The sequence below is a fragment of the Coregonus clupeaformis genome, chromosome 38 (genome assembly GCF_020615455.1).
Source record: "Coregonus clupeaformis isolate EN_2021a chromosome 38, ASM2061545v1, whole genome shotgun sequence".
NCBI lineage: Eukaryota > Metazoa > Chordata > Actinopteri > Salmoniformes > Salmonidae > Coregonus > Coregonus clupeaformis.
In genome coordinates, this window is record NC_059229.1 from 2,635,914 (window position 1) to 2,659,423 (window position 23,510).

General features: G+C 43.2%; 1 protein-coding gene across 1 annotated transcript in view; it reads left to right on the plus strand.

The window, feature by feature from the left end:
- The first annotated feature begins 5,746 nt into the window (after positions 1-5,746).
- The window catches only part of LOC121554026 (probable phospholipid-transporting ATPase IIB), a 62,946-nt gene continuing 45,182 nt past the window's right edge, over positions 5,747-23,510 (plus strand). Inside the window, 7 exon segments of the mRNA XM_041867464.2 lie at positions 5,747-5,860; positions 10,355-10,528; positions 12,551-12,701; positions 16,354-16,467; positions 16,658-16,766; positions 20,772-20,830; positions 21,107-21,158. Coding sequence (XP_041723398.1) covers positions 5,781-5,860; positions 10,355-10,528; positions 12,551-12,701; positions 16,354-16,467; positions 16,658-16,766; positions 20,772-20,830; positions 21,107-21,158 — 739 coding nt within the window. The 5' untranslated portion in view covers positions 5,747-5,780.

Below are 23,510 nucleotides of genomic sequence, written 5' to 3' on the forward strand. Positions count from 1 at the left end.
CTGAACCGTTAACGTTAGGTAGCAAGTGGCTACTGTGCTTGAAATGTAGCTAGCTTGTTGCTACCTGGATAGCGACTAGTAAACAATAGCTGGAACGACCGAACGAACAGACGCGAACTGGTTGAGTCAATTCAGTGGCTAGCTTTGCACTTGGCTAGCTAACAGTAGCTGCTAGGGGTAAGTCATAACCTACACTTGTGTTTTGTTCTTTACATATTGATAGCCCGAGTCGTTCAAGGAATTCGGGACATGGGTGACTAGTTAACGTTAGTTTGGCTCTCTTTGTGTTCGTGCCGTGAAAGGAGGGGTTCTTCTTTGTCTGAAAGCAATGGCTAGCTAGTTTGCTAACTATCCTAGCTAACTAACTGGCTGAATAAGTTGACGACGGACTCGCTCAAGCTGTCGGGACTAACCCACAACGTTAGACACGGACACGAACGATCTGCTTGCGTGTTGATACACTGGTGGTTTGTTGTGGCTGAGTATTGGCGCTAAACCGTGTTGTTGGAGACCGGCATGCTAGCTGGGTGTGGCGTCTTATGACGAGGTGCCCGGACGTTTTTCACGGAATAATACTGCACCTAGTTAGCTAGCTGAATAAACTAAGTTAGTATATTCCTAGAAAACATTGAACCGCTGTAGTTTACAACAATTATAGTTTCTGAGGTGGAAGTTGGGAGAGTTATATTTGGGAGTTGTGGTGAGGGAGGCCCCGCTCTCTCCTTTCCCAGATGTTTAGTTCATTTCATTCCGATCTCCTCTGCATTATTGTAGCCATCTGCTGCAGCCTGTCAACTATGCCTCTGCCTATCCCTGTTCTCTCCTCTCCGCACAGGCTACACAAACGCCTCACACCGCGTGGCTGCTGCCTCTCTAACCTGGTGGTCCCTGCACGCACGACCCACGTGGAGTTCCAGGTCTCAGGCAGCCTCTGGAACTGCCGTTCTTCTGCCAACAAGGCAGAGTTCATCTCAGCCTATGCTACCCTCCAGTCCCTCGACTTCTTGGCGCTACTCCTGCTGCTCTCTCCTCGTCTGACCATGTGTTCTCGCATACTCCGAGAGCATCTGGTCAGCGGGGTGGTGGCACAGGAATCCTCATCTCTCCCAAGTGGACATTCTCAATTTTTCCCCTGACCCATCTGTCTATCTCCTCATTTGAATTCCATGCTGTCACAGTCACTAGCCCATTTAAGCTTAATATCATTGTCATCTATCGCCCTCCAGGTTCCCTTGGAGAGTTCATCAATGAGCTTGACGCCTTGATAAGTTCCTTTCCTGAGGATGGCTCACCCCTCACAGTTCTGGGGGATTTCAACCTCCCTACGTCTACATTTGACTCATTTCTCTCTGCCTCCTTCTTTCCACTCCTCTCCTCTTTTGACCTCACCCTCTCACCGTCCCCCCCTACTCACAAGGCAGGCAATACGCTTGACATCATCTTCACTAGATGCTGTTCTTCTACTAATCTCACTGCAACTCCCCTCCAAGTCTCCGACCACTACTTTGTATCCTTTTCTCTCTCCCTCTCCTCCAACACTACTCTCTCTGCCCCTACACAGATGATAATGCGCCGTCGCAACCTTCGCTCTCTCTCTCCCGCTACTCTCTCCTCTTCCATCCTATCATCTCTTCCCTCTGCTCAATCCTTCTCCCTCCAATCTCCTGATTCTGCCTCCTCAACCCTCCTCTCCTCCCTTTCTGCATCCTTTGACTCTCTATGTCCCCTATCCTCCCGGCCGGCTCGGTCCTCCCCTCCAGCTCCGTGGCTTGATGACTCATTGCGAGCTCACAGAACAGGGCTCCGGGCAGCCGAGCGGAAATGGAAGAAAACTAGACTCCCTGCGGACCTGGCATCTTTTCACTCCCTCCTCTCTACATTCTCTTCATCTATTTCTGCTGCTAAGGCCACTTTCTACCACTCTAAATTCCAAGCATCCGCCTCTAACCCTAGGAAGCTCTTTGCCACATTCTCCTCCCTGCTGAATCCCCCCCTCCTCCTCCCTCTCTGTGGATGACTTCGTCAACCATTTTGAAAAGAAGGTTGACGACATCCGATCCTCGTTTGTTAAGTCAAATGACACTGCTGGTCCTGCTCACACTGCCCTACCCTATGCTTTGACTTCTTTCTCCCCTCTCTCTCCAGATAAAATCTTGCGACTTGTGACGGCAGGCCGCCCAACAACCTGCCCGCTTGACCCTATCCCCTCCTCTCTTCTCCAGACCATCTCCGGTGACCTTCTCCCTTACCTCACCTCGCTGATCAACTCATCCTTGACCGCTGGCTATGTCCCTTCCATCTTCAAGAGAGCGAGAGTTGCACCCCTTCTCAAAAAACCAACACTCGATCCCTCTGATGTCAACAACTACAGACCAGTATCCCTTCTTTCTTTTCTCTCCAAAACTATTGAGCGTGCCGTCTTTAGCCAACTCTCTTGCTATCTCTCTCAGAATGACCTTCTTGATCCAAACCAGTCAGGTTTCAAGACTGGTCATTCAACTGAGACTGCTCTTCTCTGTGTCACGGAGGCTCTCCGCACTGCTAAAGCTAACTCTCTCTCCTCTGCTCTTGTCCTTCTAGACCTGTCTGCTGCCTTTGATACTGTGAACCATCAGATCCTCCTCTCCACCCTCTCCGAGCTGGGCATCTCCGGCGCGGCTCACTCTTGGATTGCGTCCTACCTGACCGGTCGCTCCTACCAAGTGGCGTGGCGAGAAGCTGTCTCCGCACCACGTGCTCTCACCACTGGTGTCCCCCAGGGCTCAGTTCTAGGCCCTCTCCTATTCTCGCTATACACCAAGTCACTTGGCACTGTCATATCCTCACATGGCCTCTCCTATCATTGCTACGCTGACGACACACAACTAATCTTCTCCTTTCCCCCTTCTGATAACCCGTGGCGAATCGCATCTCTGCATGTCTGGCAGACATATCAGTATGGATGACGGATCACCACCTCAAGCTGAACCTCGGCAAGACGGAGCTGCTCTTCCTCCCGGGGAAGGACTGCCCGTTCCATGATCTCACCATCACGGTTGACAACTCCGTTGTGTCCTCCTCCCAGAGTGCGAAGAGCCTTGGCGTGACTCTGGACAACACCCTGTCGTTCTCCGCTAACATCAAGGCTGTGACCCGATCCTGTAGGTTCATGCTTTACAACATTCGGAGAGTACGACCCTGCCTTACACAGGAAGCGGCACAGGTCCTAATCCAGGCACTTGTCATCTCCCGTCTGGATTACTGCAACTCGCTGTTGGCTGGGCTCCCTGCCTGTGCCATTAAACCCCTACAACTCATCCAGAATGCCGCAGCCCGTCTGGTGTTCAACCTTCCCAAGTTCTCTCACGTCACCCCGCTCCTCCGCACACTCCACTGGCTTCCAGTTGAAGCTCGCATCTGCTACAAGACCATGGTGCTTGCCTACGGAGCTGTGAGGGGAACGGCACCTCCGTACCTTCAGGCTCTGATCAGTCCCTACACCCAAACGAGGGCACTGCGTTCATCCACCTCTGGCCTGCTGGCTCCCTACCTCTGCGGAAGCATAGTTCCCGCTCAGCCCAGTCAAAACTGTTCGCTGCTCTGGCACCCCAATGGTGGAACAAGCTCCCTCACGACGCCAGGACAGCGGAGTCACTCACCACCTTCCGGAGACATTTGAAACCCCACCTCTTTAAGGAATACCTGGGATAGGATAAAGTAATCCTTCTACCCCCACCCCCCCTTTACTCCAACCCCCCCCTCCCCCCCCCAAAAAAAATAAATAAATAAAAAACATTTGAAAGTGGTTATCCCACTGGCTATAAGGTGAATGCACCTATTTGTAAGTCGCTCTGGATAAGAGCGTCTGCTAAATGACGTAAATGTAAATGTAAATGTAGTTTTGATTGATTTGGTTGAGATGTCTACTAACGTGAATTCAACAAAAAAATGTCACCATGTCATTTGATTTAGGTGAACATTTCTATTTAAAAAATATGAAATTCCTGTACTTTGATGACTTTTTGCAAATTAGTTTTCCACGTTGATTCAACCTCATCAGATGTATTTGTTTTGTTGAAATGACGTGGAAACAACATTGATGCACCCAGTTTTTGCCCAGCGTGTCACGACTTCCTCCGAAGCTGCCTCCTTTCCTTGCTCGGGCAGGCTTCGGCGTTCGTTTTCACCGGCCTTCTAGCCACTGCCGCTCCTCATCTCATCATTCCATTTGTTTTGTCTTGTTTATTACACACACCTGGTTTCAATTCCCCTCATCAGTACCTGTATAAGTGTTCCCTCTGCCCCCTCGTCTTTGTGTGTGATTGTTTATTGTGGAGGTTAGTTTAGCTCGGTGGAGCGCTTGTATTGTGTATCTCTGGGATATTCACCCGTGTGCCTTGCTGTTTCCAGTGTGCTGTATATTTCCGCACTGGAGTGTTTGACACATTGCTGCGTACCGCTGTGTCAACGGAATAAACCTTTGATTTACCCTCCTGCGCCTGACTCCTTTAAATCACATCATCACACAGCGGGGTGTGCTCTCTTTTTTAACTCTTTTAGAACTTAATGGGATTTAAATTATATAACAAAAAAAGAGTACATGGTGTTAGCCTTCAAATTGAAGCATTTGTGCAAGTAATTTTGCATCCATAAGGATGGACAATCATTTCTTGAATTTAATTAATCTTAAATTGCATGTCCCATGTCTTCACTGGACTTTACGCTGTATATCAGCATGGATTTCAGCTTCCTCATGTAAGTTATATTCTCTGCATCCAAAATCTACATTGAGTATACAAAACATTAAGGACACCTGCTCTTTCCATGACATAGAATGACCAGGTGGATCCAGGTGAATGCTATGATCCCTTATTGATGTCACTTGTTACATCCACTTCAATCAGTGTAGATGAAGGGGAGACAGGTTAAAGAAGGATTTTTAGGCCTTGAGACAATTGAGACATGGATTGTGTATGTGTGCCATTCAGAGGGTGAATGGGCCAGACACAATATTTAAATGCCTTTGAATGGGGTATGGTTTGTTTCAAGAACTGCAATGCTGCTGGTTTTTTTCACGCTCAACAATTTCCCGTGTGTATCAAGAATGGTCCACCACCCAAAAGACATCCAGCCAACTTGACACAACTGTGAGAAGCATTGGAGTCAACATGGGTGCAACTCAATATTAGGAAGGTGTTCCTAATGTTTGCTATACTCAGTAAAAAATATAAAATGTATTGGCTTACAGATGCATATATAAACAAAATGTAGGCTATATGTTTTAGTCAAAACATGTTTTGTTACCAGTTTTGTTCCTCTCCATAGTGATTTCAGCATTTTATATCCTCCCCTGAGAACTGATTTCTAAATGTGATGTACAGAGGAGGCTTCAAAGACGCAAATCCAAGACCTCTTTTCTGCATGAAGGCTACAGAAAGACACTTTTTTCCCTAGTGTGCTATGGCAGGATGGCCTACAAAACAATGGAAGTGGAAATCTTTTTACAAACAATTTGCTGGGCCGACAGACATCTAATGAATGAAAATAATTGACTTGTCTAGTTTACAATATTTCATAATATTTTAAATATCTACAATTTGAGAAGTGTTTTTTCCAAATTTTACTGTTTGAAGCATTACTGCTTGACATGTGGCGACATTAATTCATAATTGTAGACTACAAAACGGAGTTCCGGAGTTCCCAGTTGTTTTGAACGCGGCATTGAAAGTGCCATCATTTTTTCCGGGGCGTCAACGTTGTGGGACTGGCAGTGACGTCATGATGTGTACAGTCCAGCCAAGATGGCTGACAGTATCCTGCTAAACCCGTTGTGGAAGAACTCAAAAAAACTTGCTTATTACAACACTGCAAGACATTCCAGGTATGGGACACAGTTACTTTTTTTTTGTTTAAGCGGTGGAGATATCATTTTAGATATTTTTGCATTTCAGTAGTTTGGAGACGTTGAAATAATGGTGGTTTCGTGGCTCGAGGTAGTTACGCGAGCTAAACAAGCGTTTCCTACCTGGCGCTGCTCTCAACAAACGAAGCAGGGTTATTTGGAAGCTGTATGACAACTGTTCATCTCTCTCGACATGCGAAGCAGGCAACGACCTATTACTATTTTAGGAATGACTAGGATTCAGGAGCCCTTTATTTGCCAAGCACGGCTAACGTTAGATAACAGAAAAGCCGAGCGTCACATTACGTGTTTCCACAACTCGCTCCTTCTTTGTCGTCTGGTTATTTAGCTAGATAGGTAGGCTATTGGCAAACAGTGCTTATAATTCCACATTTACAAGTGATAACTCATGATTTACTTAAGGAAACTAGGTAATACAGTGTGTAGATCCACTTAGGCAAAGCGTTTTTCGAAACCATCTCGTGGTCCAGATTGGGTGGGCGAGTCACAGTAGGAAGAGAATTGGAGGCGGGGCGCGTGACTAGATCACTGATCAATAACCTGCTGCTGAAGAGATGTCCTTGCCGATGGACCTCGAATGTGGTCATTATATAGACAATTCGCTGCTGTGTCTGGGTCAGTGCATAAAAAAAAGCACTGCCTGCAAACGTGCTTCCCTACTTCCATACACCACCACAAAATGTTGCTTGCACTGTTCCTCCAAGACCAACTAGGCAGAAAGGGGTTCCAGGGCCGAATTTCCAATGGCGCATTGCGGGACGAAGTAAGATTTCCTCCAGTTTATTCAATGCTTTCCTCGCAAATCTTATGAGAAGTTCCCAGACTTAGCATCATAAATGCATAAATCATTTCCATTGTTTTCCAAGTAAGGAAATCCTCAAAGACGCTGCCATCAGTGCAGTTTCTTTCAGAATGACTTCCATATAAGCCATGATACAATCTAGGCCTACTAGGCAAACTCCCTCCACCACAGCCCCTCAATGGTCATGGTCAACATCCTATGTCTGACGGAAACTTGTACTTTTCTGATAAGTAGGAACATTAGTAGGGAATCTCCCTGATTTACTGGCTCATAGAAGTGTCTGCCTTGGCCAATTGAACTGCTCTGTAGAGCTAATATGCACCAAGTGCTACTATATTGGATGGGTTGACCCTGAACTTGTACTAATCCTCTGTACTAAAGCCCTCCATCTGCGCTCACTGTTGATATCTTACAATTACAACAACAGCAAATTTTCATTATCAATCGGTGCCTTTGTTAATTTTTGTATTTGTGGGTGTAATTAAAAGATTCATCAACAAATGCTTGGCTAGATTATTATGCAAGCCCTGCCATTTGTCTTGGGCTTGGCATACCTCTGCACTCCTCCATTCTGATGTAGGGGAAGCATCTTTTCATTGATTCGTTATGTAGGCCTTGGCTATGCATTGGAATTGAAACAGTGCAGGTATCATGTTTTGCAAGTTTCCATAATGAGACTATGCATTGTTGAAAAGAAATGCTAGACAATGTAGGCTGAACCAAATTAGATGGGTATGTTGTGCTTGCTGACAACTTTGAATTATTTACCAATTATGCCTTTGATATTTTGAACAGGCCAATTATTGCTAGAGGAAAGTGGTTTGTAAATCTTTTTAGAAAGGATCTAATTGCAGAAATGGAATAGCTTATGCCTACCTGTAGAATAACATGAACACAGAAAGGAAAATAGCCAGGGGTTTACACTAACCAGGGGAGAAGCTCTTCTAGCCTAGTGTTAGTGAACCTGATACCCTCACAGGATTAAACCAGTTGCATTGTAACCCATATGTCACAATTTGGCTGTTACATTGGAGAGCTGACTGAGGCAAGAGGACCAGAATGTGCAGATTTCTCAAATCTATTTAGTTATTTTTTAATTTAATTTGGTGTTTTTTTTAAAGCTGGTAGATCTGCTTTAATATTGCAGATTGTGGCTTCTATCAATGTAATTGTCTGCATCATTTCCAATCCCCTATATATATATATATATATATATATATATATATATATATATATATATATATATATATATATATATATATATATATACACTACCGTTCAAAAGTTTGGGGTCACTTAGACATTTCCTTGTTTTCGAAAGAAAAGCAAATTTTTTATCCATTAAAATAACATCAAATTGATCAGAAATACAGTGTAGACATTGTTAATGTTTTAAATGGTTATTGTAGCTGGAAACGGCAGATTTTTAATGGAATATCTACATAGGTGTACAGAGGCCCATTATCAGCAACCATCAGTCCTGTGTTCCAATGGCACGTTGTGTTTGCTAATCCAAGTTTATCATTTTAAAAGGCTAATTGATCATTAGAAAACCCTTTTGCAATTATGTTAGCACAGCTGAAAACGGTTGTGCTGATTAAAGAAGCAATACAACTGGCCTTCTTGAGACTAGTTGAGTATCTTGAGCATCAGCAATTGTGGGTTCAATTACAGGCTCAAAATGGCCAGAAACAAAGAGCTTTCTTCTGAAATTCGTCAGTCTATTCTTGTTCTGAGAAATGAAGGCTATTCCATGCGAGAAATTGCCAAGAAACTGAAGATCTCGTACAATGCTGTGTACTACTCCCTTCACAGAACAGCGCAAACTGGCTCTAGCCAGAAGAGGAGTGGGAGGTCCCGGTGCACAACTGAGCAAGAGGACAAATACATTAGTGTGTCTAGTTTGAGAAATGGGCGCCTCACAGGTCCTCAACTGGCAGCTTCATTAAATAGTACCCGCAAAACACCAGTCTCAACGTCAACAGTGAAGAGGCGACTCCGGGATGCTGACCTTCTAGGCAGATTTACAAAGAAAAAGCCATATCTCAGACTGCCCATCTTAATGTTTTATTTTTATTGGCCAGTCTGAGATATGGCTTTTTATTTGCAACTCTGCCTAGAAGGTCACCATCCCGGAGTCGCCTCTTCACTGTTGATGTTGAGACTGGTGTTTTGCAGGTACTATTTAAAGAAGCTGCCATTTGAGGACCTGTGAAGCGCCTGTTTCTCAAACTAGACACTCTAATGTATTTCTCCACTCCTCTTTCTATTCTGGTTAGAGCCAGTTTGCGCTGTTCTGTGAAGGGAGTAGTACACATCATTGTACGAGATCTTCAGTTTCTTGGCAATTTCTCGCATGGAATAGCCTTCATTTCTCAGAACAAGAATAGACTGACGAGTTTCAGAAGAAAGCTCTTTGTTTCTGGCCATTTTGAGCCTGTAATTGAACCCACAATTGCTGATGCTCAAGATACTCAACTAGTCTCAAGAAGGCCAGTTGTATTGCTTCTTTAATCAGCACAACAGTTTTCAGCTGTGCTAACATAATTGCAAAAGGGTTTTCTAATGATCAATTAGCCTTTTAAAATGATAAACTTGGATTAGCAAACACAACGTGCCATTGGAACACAGGACTGATGGTTGCTGATAATGGGCCTCTGTACACCTATGTAGATATTCCATTAAAAATCAGCCGTTTCCAGCTACAATAGCCATTTACAACATTAACAATGTCTACACTGTATTTCTGATCAATTTGATGTTATTTTAATGGACAAAAAAATTGCCTTTCTTTCAAAAACAATGACCCCAAACCTTTGAACGGTAGTGTATATATTATTTTAAATATATTTATTTTGGATAGTTAGTCCAGTATCATTGTGAGGCCCTCCTTTACCTGGTACTGTAGTAGTCCTACTCCAAATTCCTTAGAAAGTCCTCATGAATAAGACATTATGTGTTTCCTGTGTGCTCTTAGTGATAATGTGAGTGGTGTACGCTACTCCAGGGCATAGGAACCAAGCCAACCTTTCCTCTGGCTTAATTCTATTCGTCAGTAGTCTTTCATTCCCACATCAGAGGTATTAAAGCTGTAAAATGCAGTAGAGAATAGTTTACATGCATCGATACTGTAGGGTCCATACATGTCTGGATCTGGATGCTAGGATCCTATTTGTCAAGTGAAAAATGTGGCCCAGTGGAATCGATGTAATGCAATAAAGCAGGAGGAACGTGTCAGGAATTTTTTTTTAAGGAGTTGAACCTGTTGTTTATCAGAGTGGTAGTGAAACTAACTGACAAATGTTGAAGTTCCTCTGCTTTAAGGTTGCAATCAATACAGATCCTCACTCTGATAGGCCTTTGTTGTTGTCTGGGTAAACAACTGTCTAGAATGTTCTGCCCTCTCTTTACTATTGTTACTTCCCAAGTTCTCACTTTTACCATGAATTCCTTCCTGTTTTTGTAAAGATTGTGGTGTAACAACAAGACCAGTTGTCAAATGTCTGTATTTTGTAAGCATACATGCATTTGCTCTAAGGTCTCTTCTGTCAATATGTTCACTGCAGGTTTGTTAGGATCTGTACCTGCTTGGTATTAACTTGTACCTAGCTGTATTATTTAGAGTATAGTCTATTGTTCTTCCTTTCCAGGTGTTCTTTAGAAGATGAACCCTCTAACTTGGACGAGATGCCGCTGATGATGTCTGAGGATGTTTTTGAGAATGATGAGAGTGACTACCACACCCTTCCTCGGGCCAGGGTCAACCAGAGACCTAGAGGCCTGGGGTGGTTCCTCATGGGGGGCTGGAAGATCCTCTGTGGCAGGTAAGTGGAACCACTAACTTTTGGGCTGCATCCCGATTCTCCACCCCTTCTACTGAAGTGTGCACTTGCACACTCCCCGTCAAAGATTTAACAATGGTGGAAAATTCGTCCAGCTAATGCTTACACCAATCCAATGCTATTAAATCCATGTCGAGAATAGGCAAGTGCGCACTTTGGGAGGAGGGTGCCGAATTTTGATTTGAAGACTTTGAGGTCAAACAATACGACGCAGCTTATCCAGCTAATGATTCATTTGACGGGTTCTATCCTCTACTGAAATACCATTTACAATGTGTGAGAGTAAAACATTTATCAGCACTAACACCAATATAATGTAATACGGTTTGTAAACAAATGGTAGAGGGATATTTTAATGCTAAACAAATAACTTTTAGCAATGTTTATCCATGAATTTGATAGAATTACATTTTGGTTTGGTTATCAGTGGTGCATCTCCAGCTCATGCTGCATATTGATATTTTCCCTAATGAACAAATCAGATTTTTCACAGCTGACCAGTTTGATGCTTTCCAGTAATTTTATGAATGCTTAGCAGAGGATTATAAAACACAAATAATTCATGCAGAATAACCGTGCTTATTCAAATGTCCTATTGTTTAAATAGTATTAATTTGAGCAAATAATCTCTCTTGTGAATCTGGATGGTGGCGTGTAGAGAGGGTTTACATAGAAGCCAACACAAACACATATTTTGTTAAGTTGATTTATGTTGCTTTGTGTTTTGCCAACGTGCTTAAAGACTGTAAATGCCAAGGCAATCAGCATGACAGTGTACACCACCATGACGCCAGACTTTCTCCTCTAGTGCCAGAGCTTAGGGCATAGGCCTAGTCAGATCAAACTGAATATAGGCCCATATGGGTTAGCTATCCGTACCACTAGTTGGTTGAATAAAGACAAGCAATGCTATTTTTATCACACAAAGTACTGTACTGAGACTGGACTGAAACAGATATCGTCGCCTCTTTGCAACCTCTTGTAGACTCACAGATGCATGGGAAATGGATGATCTCTGGATGTTACCAGCGCCACTCAGCCACCCCTGGAAAAACTCACAAAGAAATCTGTAGAGTTGACAATCTCTGCAATTATTAGTAAAAAACATTTATTCCATATGTCTGTCTCTTGAGTGGGACTTGACACTGGTCTCTTCAGCATGCAATGAAGTCTGGCTGCCGTAGCATTCAATTCATTCAGGAATCCGCCCTGGAGTGCTCATAACCTTTTCAGTTCATTTAATGAACAGTATGAACATTTGGGCTCCCGAGTGGCGCAGCGGTCTAAGGCACTGCATCTCAGTGCTTGAGGTGTCATGACAGACCCCCTGGTTCGATTCCAGGCTGTATCACAACCGGCCGTGATTGGGAGTCCCATAGGGCGGTTGTTGGCCCAGCGTCGTCCAGGTTTGGCCGGTGTAGGCCGTCATTGTAAATAAGAATTTGTTTTTAACTGACTTGCCTAGTTAAATAAAGGTTAAATAAAAAATAAAAATAAAAAGAGTGGGCTGGACCACCACAGTGTTTCTTGTCAACGAGCTAAGTGCTATGAACGAGAAGAGGCCTAGCCTGCTCATGCTCATGTGTACTCAAATCTGTACTACTCTCTACCATGCAGTATCCAAGCTGATCTCCAGTGATACAGTAACAATCCCATGATCATTGTGTAAAGTAACCGTTCCATAGCTAGAGGTAAATGTTACGCAGCTTTCTTTGGTAGCTCACCAGACCTATTTTATTTCCATAGCAGCGACACCACACTTCAGACCTTTACAAAGGCTGTCATGAGGAAAGCAGTCCTATTTATTTAGGTTATTCTGTTTGTTGAAGGGCGTATGTACTCATAATTCCAATTATGTTTCTTAAGATGTCATTCTTTATTTGTTTCTTCCATTCTTGGACTACTACTCACTGGAATAAGGGATTCTCGTGACAATGTCACCTGTGGCTTGTTATTCACAATAAAGAAAGTTGTGATGATGACGTCTTTCATTCTGTCCTTCAGCTGCTGTGACTGCTTGGCTCGTACGTGTCGGAGGAAGAAGGAGCTGAAAGCCCGAACAGTGTGGCTGGGCCACCCGGAGAAGTGTGAGGAGAAGTACCCCAAGAACGCCATCAAAAACCAGAAGTACAACCTTTTCACCTTTGTACCTGGGGTGAGTTTACACACAGGGCTGTATGTAAGCTTACCTATCAGGGTGCTCTTTAGACATACACTATATATGCCAAAGTATGTGGACACTCCTTCAAATTAGTGGATTCGGCTAAACAGTGGTGAAATAAAATGCATGTATTGCTCTTTGGTCCTTGAAAAGCATCTACAATAGATGGCCAAAAATATGCGGACAACCCATCTAATGAGTGGATTCGGCTATTTCAGCCACAACCGTTGCGGACAGGTGTATAAAATCGAGCACACCGGCCATACAATTTCCATAGACAAACATTGGCAGTAGAATGGCGTTACTGAAGAGCTCAGTGACTTTCAACGTGGCACCGTCATAGGATGCCACCTTTCCAACATGTCAGTACCTCAAATTTCTTCCCTGCTAGAGCTTCCCCGGTCAACTGTAAGTGCTGTTATTGTGAAGTGGAAACGTCTAGGAGCAACAACGGCTCAGCCGCGAAGTGGTAGGTCACACAAGCTCACAGAACGCGTCCGCCGAGTGCTGAAGTGTTCCAAACTGCCTCTGGAAGCAACATCAGCACAAGAACTGTTCGTCTGGAGATTCATGAAATGGGTTTCTATGGCCGAGCAGCCGCACACAAGCCTAAGATCACCATGCGCAATGCCAAGCGTCAGCTGGAGTGGTGTAAAGCTCGCTGCCATTGGACTCTGGAGCAGTGGAAACGCGTTCTCTGGAGTGATGAATCATGCTTTACCATCTGGCATTCCGACGGACGGATCTGGGTTTGTTGGCTGCCAGGAGAACTCTACCTGCCCGAATGCATAGTGCCAACTGTAAAGTTTGGTGGAGGAGGAATAATGGTCTGGGGCTGTTTTTCATGCTTTGGGCTAGGCCCCTTAGTTCCAGTGAAGGGAAAAATGCTACAGCAGACAATGAAATTCTAGACGATTCTTTGCTTCCAACTTTGTGGCAACAGTTTTTGGAAGGCCTGTTCCTGTTTCAGCATGACAATGCCTCCATGCACAAAGCTAGGTCCATACAAAAAGGGTTTGTCGTGATCGGTGTGGAAGAACTTGACTGGCCTGCACAGAGCCCTGACCCCGACCCCATCGAACACCTTTAGGGTGAATTGGAACGCCGACTGCGAGCCAGGCCTAATCGCACTACATCTGTGCCCGACCTCACTAATGCTCTTGTGGCTGAATGAAAGCAAGTCCCTGCAGCAATGTTCCAACATCTAGTGGAAAGCCTTCCCAGAAGAGTGGAGGCTGTTATAGTAGCAAAGGGGGGACCAACTCCATATTAATGCCCATGATTTTGGAATGAGATATTAGGTGAGCAGGTGTCCACATACGTTTGGTCATATATGAAATGTGTCTTGCTAATTGACAAAATAAACGTATATTATACTGAACAAAAATATAAATGCAACATGCAACAATTTCAAAGATTTTACTGAGTTACAGTTCATATAAGGAAATCAGTCAATTGAAATAAATTCATTAGGTCCTAATCTATGGATTTCGCATGACTGGGAATACAGATATGCATCTGTTGGTCACAGATACCTTAAAAAAAGGTACGGCCGTGGATCAGAAAACCAGTCAGTATCTGGTGTGACCACCATTTGCCTCATGCAGCGTGACACATGCCCTTTGCATAGAGTTGATCAAGCTGTTGATTGGGGCCTGTGGAATGTTGTGCCACTCCTCTTCAATGACTGTGCAAAGTTGCTGGATATTAGCTGGAACTGGAACACGCTGTCGATCCAGAGCATCCCAAACATGCTCATTGGGTGACATGTCTGGTGAGTATGCAGGCCATGGAAGAAATGGGACACTTTCAGCTTTCATGAATTGTGTACAGCTCTTTGTGACATGGGGCAGTGCATTATCATGCTAAAACATGAGGTGATGACGGCGGATGAATGTCACGACAATGGGCCTCAGGATTTCTTCACGGTATCTCTGTGCATTCAATTTGCCATCGATAAAATGCAATTTTGTTCATTGTCCGTAGCTTATGCCTGCCCATACCATAACACCACATCCACCAGGGGACACTCAAACCGCTCTCCCACACGATAACATACACGCGGTCTGCGGTTGTGAGGCCGGTTGGACGTACTGCCAAATTCTCTAAAACGACGTTGGGACGGCTTATGGTAGAGAAATTAACAGTTAAATCTCTGGCAACAGCTCTGGTGGACATTCCTGCAGTCAGCATGCCAATTGTACGCTCCCTCAACTTGAGACATCTGTGGCATTGTGTTGTGTGACAAAACTGCACATTTTAGAGTGGCCTTTTATTGTCCCCAGCACAAGGTGCACCTGTGTAAGGATCATGCTGTTTAATCAGCTTCTTGATATGCCACACCTGTCAGGTGGATGGATTATGTTGGCAAAGGAGAAATGCTCGCTAACAGGGATGTAAACAAATGTGTGCACAAAGCTAGAGAGAAATATGCGTTTTCTGCATATGGAAAAGTTATTGGATCTTTTATTTGAGCTCAAGAAACATGGGGCCAACACTTTACATGTTGCGTTTTATATTTTTGTTCAGTTTAGATGTACCAATGTATAATAGTTCACAATTCCAACATATTTTGAAATATTGATAGAACATGCGTTGAAGAAATTGTGGTCACGAACTGAGATGTTAGGTTTCCAACATATTTTTTACTCTGAAGGAAAAGCTTAAGATCAATCAAAGCTCTTTATGAAAAAACAAATGACTTCATGATGAAGAGACTGACCTTCTGTCAGAGTGATATACAATGTAAGCTGTCTCTCAGACATAAATATTCTCATCCATATTGAGCCAAACCCTCTTTTTCTCCTCCACTTTGAATTATTAAATACACAGTGATTGATTTAGCAGTGTGCTTCATCCTAAATGTCAAGGAGTTCATTAACTATAGAGCGTCATTCATTGATCCTATTGGCTAATAATCTAGGACTGTGAACCAGGCGCTCATAATTGTGATCATTACTCAAAATCTGAATTATGCTATCTGAACTAGTGATGATGTTCTAGGCCGATATCCATATGGCAACCTATTTGAAAGCAGATATTTCCTGCAACCCTAATCTGTACTCACTCTGCTAAAGAAGTTCAAACTCCCCACAGAAGTACCACCCACAAGTTGATAGTGTCTGTAAAATGTGGTCAGTTCACCACACCTGGGACTCTTGTGTGACACTTGTCGTGTTGTGTGTTCCATCTGATACGTCTACTCTTGCAATTTCCCCTTGAAATATCTTCCACTTGAAACAAAAGCTCATCTAGACCAACACAATACAGTACTATCAAGACAATGAGCACCTTACATTGCATAGCCCTACTTATTTAACCTGTTGCTTTGCTTCGTAGTTTATTCTGTCAGACTCAGGACGTGCCCATCTCTGCCATTGGGAACACTGTGACTTTGCAAAGTGAAATCTGTACCTCAATGTAATTAAATAAAGAACTTAAAAATATACTGTTTTCTTCCATCCCTTATCAGTCTAATGTGTAACAAGTAAGAGGAGAGCTGTTGTGTCTTTTCCACTTCGATGTGTAACCCAGCCGGTGTGGCTGTTGACTGCGTTCTGTCTTCTTCAGTGCAGATCGTTTCACCTTGCTGGTAGTGTATTGACTCACCATGCTGAATCACTATCTCTTTTCTTATTCTTCTCAGGTTCTCTACCAGCAGTTCAAGTTCTTCCTGAACCTGTACTTTCTAGTGGTGGCCTGCTCCCAGTTCGTGCCAGCCCTAAAAATAGGCTACTTGTACACGTACTGGGCACCTCTGGTAAATGTGTTTTTCACTTTTCAGGATTAGTGTGAATGCTTTATATAGGCTAAACTTAGTGTTTTTTAACACAAAAACAGACATTGTCCCAGTCCTAAAATATGAACACTCTTGTATTACTTGAATTACATCCTGACAGGACTTGTTATGTGTGGTAAATGTTAACTGCGTTTTTATTTCTGCCACCCAGGGCTTTGTGATGGCTGTTACAATGGTACGTGAGGCAGTGGACGAGGTCCGACGGTACCAGAGGGACAAGGAGATGAACTCCCAGCTCTACAGCAAGCTCACAATGCGAGGTTCATAACAAAACATGTTTCCTCCTTCTCTGTATGGATAAAGATACAACTGTAACTGTTATGAAAATGGATACTCCTCTGCTCACAGTTGATTGGTCACATGATGCTGAGAGATATTGTAGTTAAGCTTGCCCCATTGAAGAAACGACACTCACAGGGATCTGCACTGTAACAACAGTCATTCTTCTTGCAGTAATTGCATGTATTTATTTTCCAAGACTGTATTATCTAAGATCTCCCAGTTGTGTGTGTGAGGAAAATCCCCTAGTGTGATATCCATGACACTGGAAAGGGATGTAATTTTCACATGGAGAATGTGTGTGTGTGTGGGAGAGAGACGAAATAGGGTATTGAATGGATATAATTGAGTGACCTGGTGTGCCCATGTTTTTGTCTATGACTCAGACCAGCAGTAGCGGTTCGTGAGTAAAATCACTGGGGAAGCCAAGCCAGGGAAAAAAGCCATATTACAACCTACGTGTTGTGATAATTGTGTTGTGTGCTCTGTGACCTGTTAGGCCTATATATATATCACGGTGTCAAGGCATATGAACTAATGCCGAGACAACAAGAAGACAGTGGCAGAATAAATTCAACCACACCTTTGTTTCATCACAAAACCGGAGAGCAACATCTGTCCAGTGAAGTCCACAAAGCATATTGCATGTAACGAACAGTTACATGACCTACACCTTGGTCAATGAAGTTAATGTTTCCGACATGTTCGGACTACTAAATAACTATTGATTTAGAACCACGGAGAGTTACCGCAAGTCGCAAAGAAAACAGGCGCTTTCTTCACTATTCCAGCACCATTTCAACTTCAACATCATCTAATTGCCTAAGCTGAGTCTAATACAGTGACAACTAAAAGATACCAAAAACGATTTAGGCCAATCAAAGTAAGCTAAATCTGAAGTGGCTGTCCATGGTACTTGTGTGTGCGGCAAGTATTAAAAACATGTTGACTCACCCTACTTGTAGAGAAACAGCAATGCCATCCTCCTCTTTCATGTTGCCTAAACGGGCTATGACTCTGTCATACAGTACATGCTTTTAGTTTTAGTTGTCCTAGGCTACATGGTTAAAAGGCTTGCTCACTAGCCTAACTTCCTTTCATGGGCAACGATGCGCCAGGCCAGCTAGTTAACATTAGTATACTACATCTAGCTACACGTTGAACTTCCACAATGTATGAATTTATGGTTGGATCAGAATCGCCGTTATAATCATTTGCCAGTATGGAGAATTAAGTAAAACCACAAGTCCAAATCCCTATCTCCATCCATGGCTAATTTAGGAAAGGGACGATTTTAGCTAGCCACCGGAGGACAACGTCACAACGAGATGATGCAACAATTCAATTTTTTTCTGTCAATGACGTTTGGCTTGTGGTGTGATTGGTGTGAAGCCAAATCCAAACTGGCTTCCCTTGACACTTTTTTGTTGTTGCGCCAGGACCATTCACAGCTGCGCTCACTCAGTTTAGCTCAATGGCTATTGTTTTACAGTGGGGAAAAAAAGTATTTAGTCAGCCACCAATTGTGCAAGTTCTCCCACTTAAAAAGATGAGAGAGGCCTGTAATTTTCATCATAGGTACACGTCAACTATGACAGACAAATTGAGAGAAAAAAATTCCAGAAAATCACATTGTAGGATTTTTAATGAATTTATTTGCAAATTATGGTGGAAAATAAGTATTTGGTCACCTACAAACAAGCAAGATTTCTGGCTCTCACAGACCTGTAACTTCTTCTTTAAGAGGCTCATCTGTCCTCCACTCGTTACCTGTATTAATGGCACCTGTTTGAACTTGTTATCAGTATAAAAGACACCTGTCCACAACCTCAAACAGTCACACTCCAAACTCCACTATGGCCAAGACCAAAGAGCTGTCAAAGGACACCAGAAACAAAATTGTAGACCTGCACCAGGCTGGGAAGACTGAATCTGCAATAGGTAAGCAGCTTGGTTTTAAGAAATCAACTGTGGGAGCAATTATTAGGAAATGGAAGACATACAAGACCACTGATAATCTCCCTCGATCTGGGGCTCCACGCAACATCTTACCCCGTGGGGTCAAAATGATCACAAAAATCCCAGAACCACACGTGGGGACCTAGTGAATGACCTACAGAGAGCTGGGACCAAAGTAACAAAGCCTACCATCAGTAACACACTACGCCGCCAGGGACTCAAATCCTGCAGTGCCAGACGTGTCCCCCTGCTTAAGCCAGTACATGTCCAGGCCCGTCTGAAGTTTGCTAGAGTGCATTTGGATGATCCAGAAGAGGATTGGGAGAATGTCATATGGTCAGATGAAACCAAAATAGAACTTTTTGGTCAAAACTCAAAGAATTCTGAGTTGCATCCAAAGAACACCATACCTACTGTGAAGCATGGGGGTGGAAACATCATGCTTTGGGGCTGTTTTTCTGCAAAGGGACCAGGACGACTGATCCATGTAAAGGAAAGAATGAATGGGGCCATGTATCGTGAGATTTTGAGTGAAAACCTCCTTCCATCAGCAAGGGCATTGAAGATGAAAGGTGGCTGGGTCTTTCAGCATGACAATGATCCCAAACACACCGCCCGGGCAACGAGGAGTGGCTTCGTAAGAAGCATTTCAAGGTCCTGGAGTGGCCTAGCCAGTCTCCAGATCTCAACCCCATAGAAAATCTTTGGAGGGAGTTGAAAGTCCGTGTTGCCCAGCGACAGCCCCAAAACATCACTGCTCTAGAGGAGATCTGCATGGAGGAATGGGCCAAAAAACCAGCAACAGTGTGTGAAAACCTTGTGAAGACTTACAGAAAACGTTTGACCTGTGTCATTGCCAACAAAGGGTATATAACAAAGTATTGAGAAACTTTTGTTATTGACCAAATACTTATTTTCCACCATCATTTGCAAATAAATTCATTAAAAATCCTACAATGTGATTTTCTGGATTTTTTTTTCTAATTTTGTCTGTCATAGTTGACGTGTACCTATGATGAAAATTACAGGCCTCTCTCATCTTTTTAAGTGGGAGAACTTGCACAATTGGTGGCTGACTAAATACTTTTTTGCCCCACTGTATATATTTTTTCTATCAAGGTAGGCCAAATGCTCGCTGGCTTCCCTTACACTCAATGCTTCGGCCAGCAACAATGTCATACTCTCTTTAACCAGACAGCATCAGATGCACTACATGGCCAAAACTCATTCCAAATTCATGGGCATTAATATTCATCGCTCCAGAGAATGCGTTTCTACTGCTCCAGAGTCCAATGGCGGTGAGCTTTACACCACTCCAGCTGATGCTTGGCATTGCCCATGGTGATCTTGGCTTGTGCGGCTGCTCGGCCATGGAAACCCATTTCATGAAGCTCCCGACGAACAGTTATTGTGCTGACGTTGCTTCCAGAGGCAGTTTGGAACTGTAGTGAGTGTTGCAACTGTGGACAGACAATTTTTAGGTGCTACGCGCTTCAGCACACGTTCACCCCGTTCTGTGAGTTGTGTGGCCTACCACTTTGCGGCTGAGCCGTTGTTGCTCCTAGACGTTTCCACTTCACAATAACAGCACTTACAGTTGACCGGGGCAGCTCTAGCAGGGCAGAAGTTTGACTTGTTGGAAAGGTGGCATCCTATGACGGTGCCATGTTGAAAGTCACTGAGCTCTTCAGTAAGGCCACTCTACTGCCAATGTTTGTCTATGGAGATTGCATGGCTGTATGCACGATTTTATACACCTGTCAGCAATGGGTGTGGCTGAAATAGCCGAATCCACTCATTAGATGGGTTGTCCGCATACTTTTGGCCATCTATTGTAGATGCTTTTCAAGGACCAAAGAGCAATACATGCATTTTATTTCACCACTGTTTAAACATTCATAGTGTGTCTTATGATGTAGTCAATCTTCAGTCAATGTGTCTGTAAAGAAACCACTTTAGAGATTCCTTTCTCTTTGTCTGTCTATTTACAGACATTTCTGACCTTGGTTCTGCTACTTTCCTCTCAGGTAAAGTTCAAGTGAAGAGTTCTGACATACAAGTTGGTGACCTCATCATAGTTGAAAAGGTGAATCATTTGTTAATGTGTGAGCAATGTTGTAATCCTGTAAAATCACTTTGTATTTGAGTATCATATGGCCCTGAATGATTCATATGACTGGATCACTGTAACTGCCTGCTCAAGGAAGTGACCTTGTTCAATTATTCAGGAATATCCCGGGACTAGTGTTACTGCTCTCGCTAACATTTTGACACCGTTAATAATCTTAGTTAGTGACAGTTTACTATCTAATTCTCACCTTTTTTTCTGTTTATTTCATTATAATGTTATGTTTTGTTGCAGAACCAAAGGATCCCTGCAGATATTGTATTTCTAAGGACATCAGAGAAGACTGGTGAGTTGTAGGAGCTCTAAGTGTCTGTAACATAGACTAAGCACATTACATTCCCAAAGCACAACAAATATCATCTGTGTAATTAGACAACAAAGTTTGACATTAACAGACCACTACAAAGTTACATGGTCCATATAAATCTTTAGGGGAAGGGATTATTCAGATAGAGTAGTGTTATTACATTTTCCAGTCAGTAACTTTATGCTTTCCCCTGTCATGTTCATCATAGCTAATAAACTCAGCAAAAAAAGAAACGTCCTCTCACTGTCAACTGCGTTTATTTTCAGCAAACTTAACATGTGTAAATATTTGTATGAACATAACAAGATTCAACAACTGAGACATAAACTGAACAAGTTCCACAGACATGTGACTAACAGAAATGGAATAATGTGTCCCTGAAAAAAGGAGGGGTCAAAATCAAAGTAACAGTCAGTAGCTGGTGTGGCCACCAGCTGCATTAAGTACTGCAGTGCATCTCCTCCTCATGGACGGCACCAGATTTGCCAGTTCTTGCTGTGAGTTGTTACCCTACCCTTCCACCAAGGCAACTGCAAGTTCCCGGACATTTCTGGGGGGAATGGCCCTAGCCCTCACTCTCCGATTCAACAGGTCCCAGACATGCTCAATGGGATTGAAATCTGGGCTCTTCGCTAGCCATGGCAGAACACTGACATTCACGCACAGAACGAGCAGTATGGCTGGTGACATTGTCATGCTGGAGGGTCAGGATGAGCCTACAGGAAGGGTACCACATTATTGCCTTACCTCCATAACTTACTACATTTGCACACACTGTTTCTAGATCTTCTATTGTGTTATTGACTGTACGTTTTGTTTATTCCATATGTAACTCTGTGTTGTTGTTTTTATCACACTGCTTTGCTTTATCTTGGCCAGGTCGCAGTTGTAAATGAGAACTTGTTCTCAACTGGCTTACCTGGTTAAATAAAGGTGAAATAAAAAAATCAAAAAAAAAAAGGGAGGAGGATGTCATCCCTGTAACGCACAGCGTTGAGATTGCCTGCAGTGACAACAAGCTCAGTCCGATGATGCTGTGACACACCGCCCCAGACCATGATGGACCCTCCACCTCCAAATCGATCCCGCTCCAGAGTACAGGCCTCGGTGTAACGCACATTCCTTGACGATAAACGCGAATCCGACCATCACCCCTGGTGAGACAAAACCGCAGCTCGTCAGTGAAGAGCACTTTTTGCCAGTCCTGTCTGGTCCTGCGACGGTGGGTTTGTGCCCATAGGCAACGTTGTTGCCGGTGATGTCTGGTGAGGACCTGCCTTACAACAGGCCTACAAGCCCTCAGTTCAGCCTCTCTCAGCCTAATTGTTTATGGTTCATTGAACAAGCATGGGAAACAGTGTTTGAACCCTTTACAATGAAGATCTGTGAAGTTATTTGGATTTTTTAAGAATTATCTTTGAAAAACAGGGTCCTGAAAAAGGGACGTTTCTTTTTTTGCTGAGTTTATTTATGTGCAATTTCAGTTATAGAGCAGAGAAAGTAAAGTCATGACAGTTCAAATATCCCACTTATATCCCGCCTTGTATTTCTATCTAATTGAACTGTAGCTCAATGAAACTAACCTTTCTGGAAAAGTAAAGTTGAGTTTCGTACCACGTTTACCAGAAAACAGTACTGTAGATTGAATAAAGAGTAAAACATTCACATATCGGATTTGAGAATGATAAACACCTGAACAGATTCTTTAAAGTTATGAAAGTGATAAAATGTATTTGATATAAACACATGTTCCAATTTTTAAAGTGTTACATATTCAAATCCATGACTGCCAAAGCCTATCCTGTCCTCACAGAATTCAATCATCCTCTCCTGTCACATTATAGGAAAGTAGCAGGATTTCGCCTAGGTCTGGCTCTCTGTCCAAAGATTATAATTTCTAATAGATTTAGGGACTGTCTGCTGTGGCAGTTTGACCTATACATATCTCATGCAAAACCCTGCCCTCAAAAGTACAATATGAATCAAAATCAAACTATTTTGCATTTACAACCAACAAAACCCTGCCCTCAAAGTAAAATAAATAAAATAAAAAATAACCTGTAACTTTTACTATAGATACAGTACTACAGAATGTAATGCATGACCCTTCTGCATGACGATAAGGGACAGTGATAATCTCAGTGTGGTATTACTGACTCCTCTCATCAAAGGCCTCTGTGTCCTCTACCAATGGCTGATTGGCTGGGGAATGTAAACAACATCCCAGAGTCCTCCAGTGACAGATGATGTAAATACCAATGAATCAATGGTCCCATCAGATCACAGGCTCATCTCTGAGAGGTATCAGGAGAAATAAAGGCTCTGGGCATC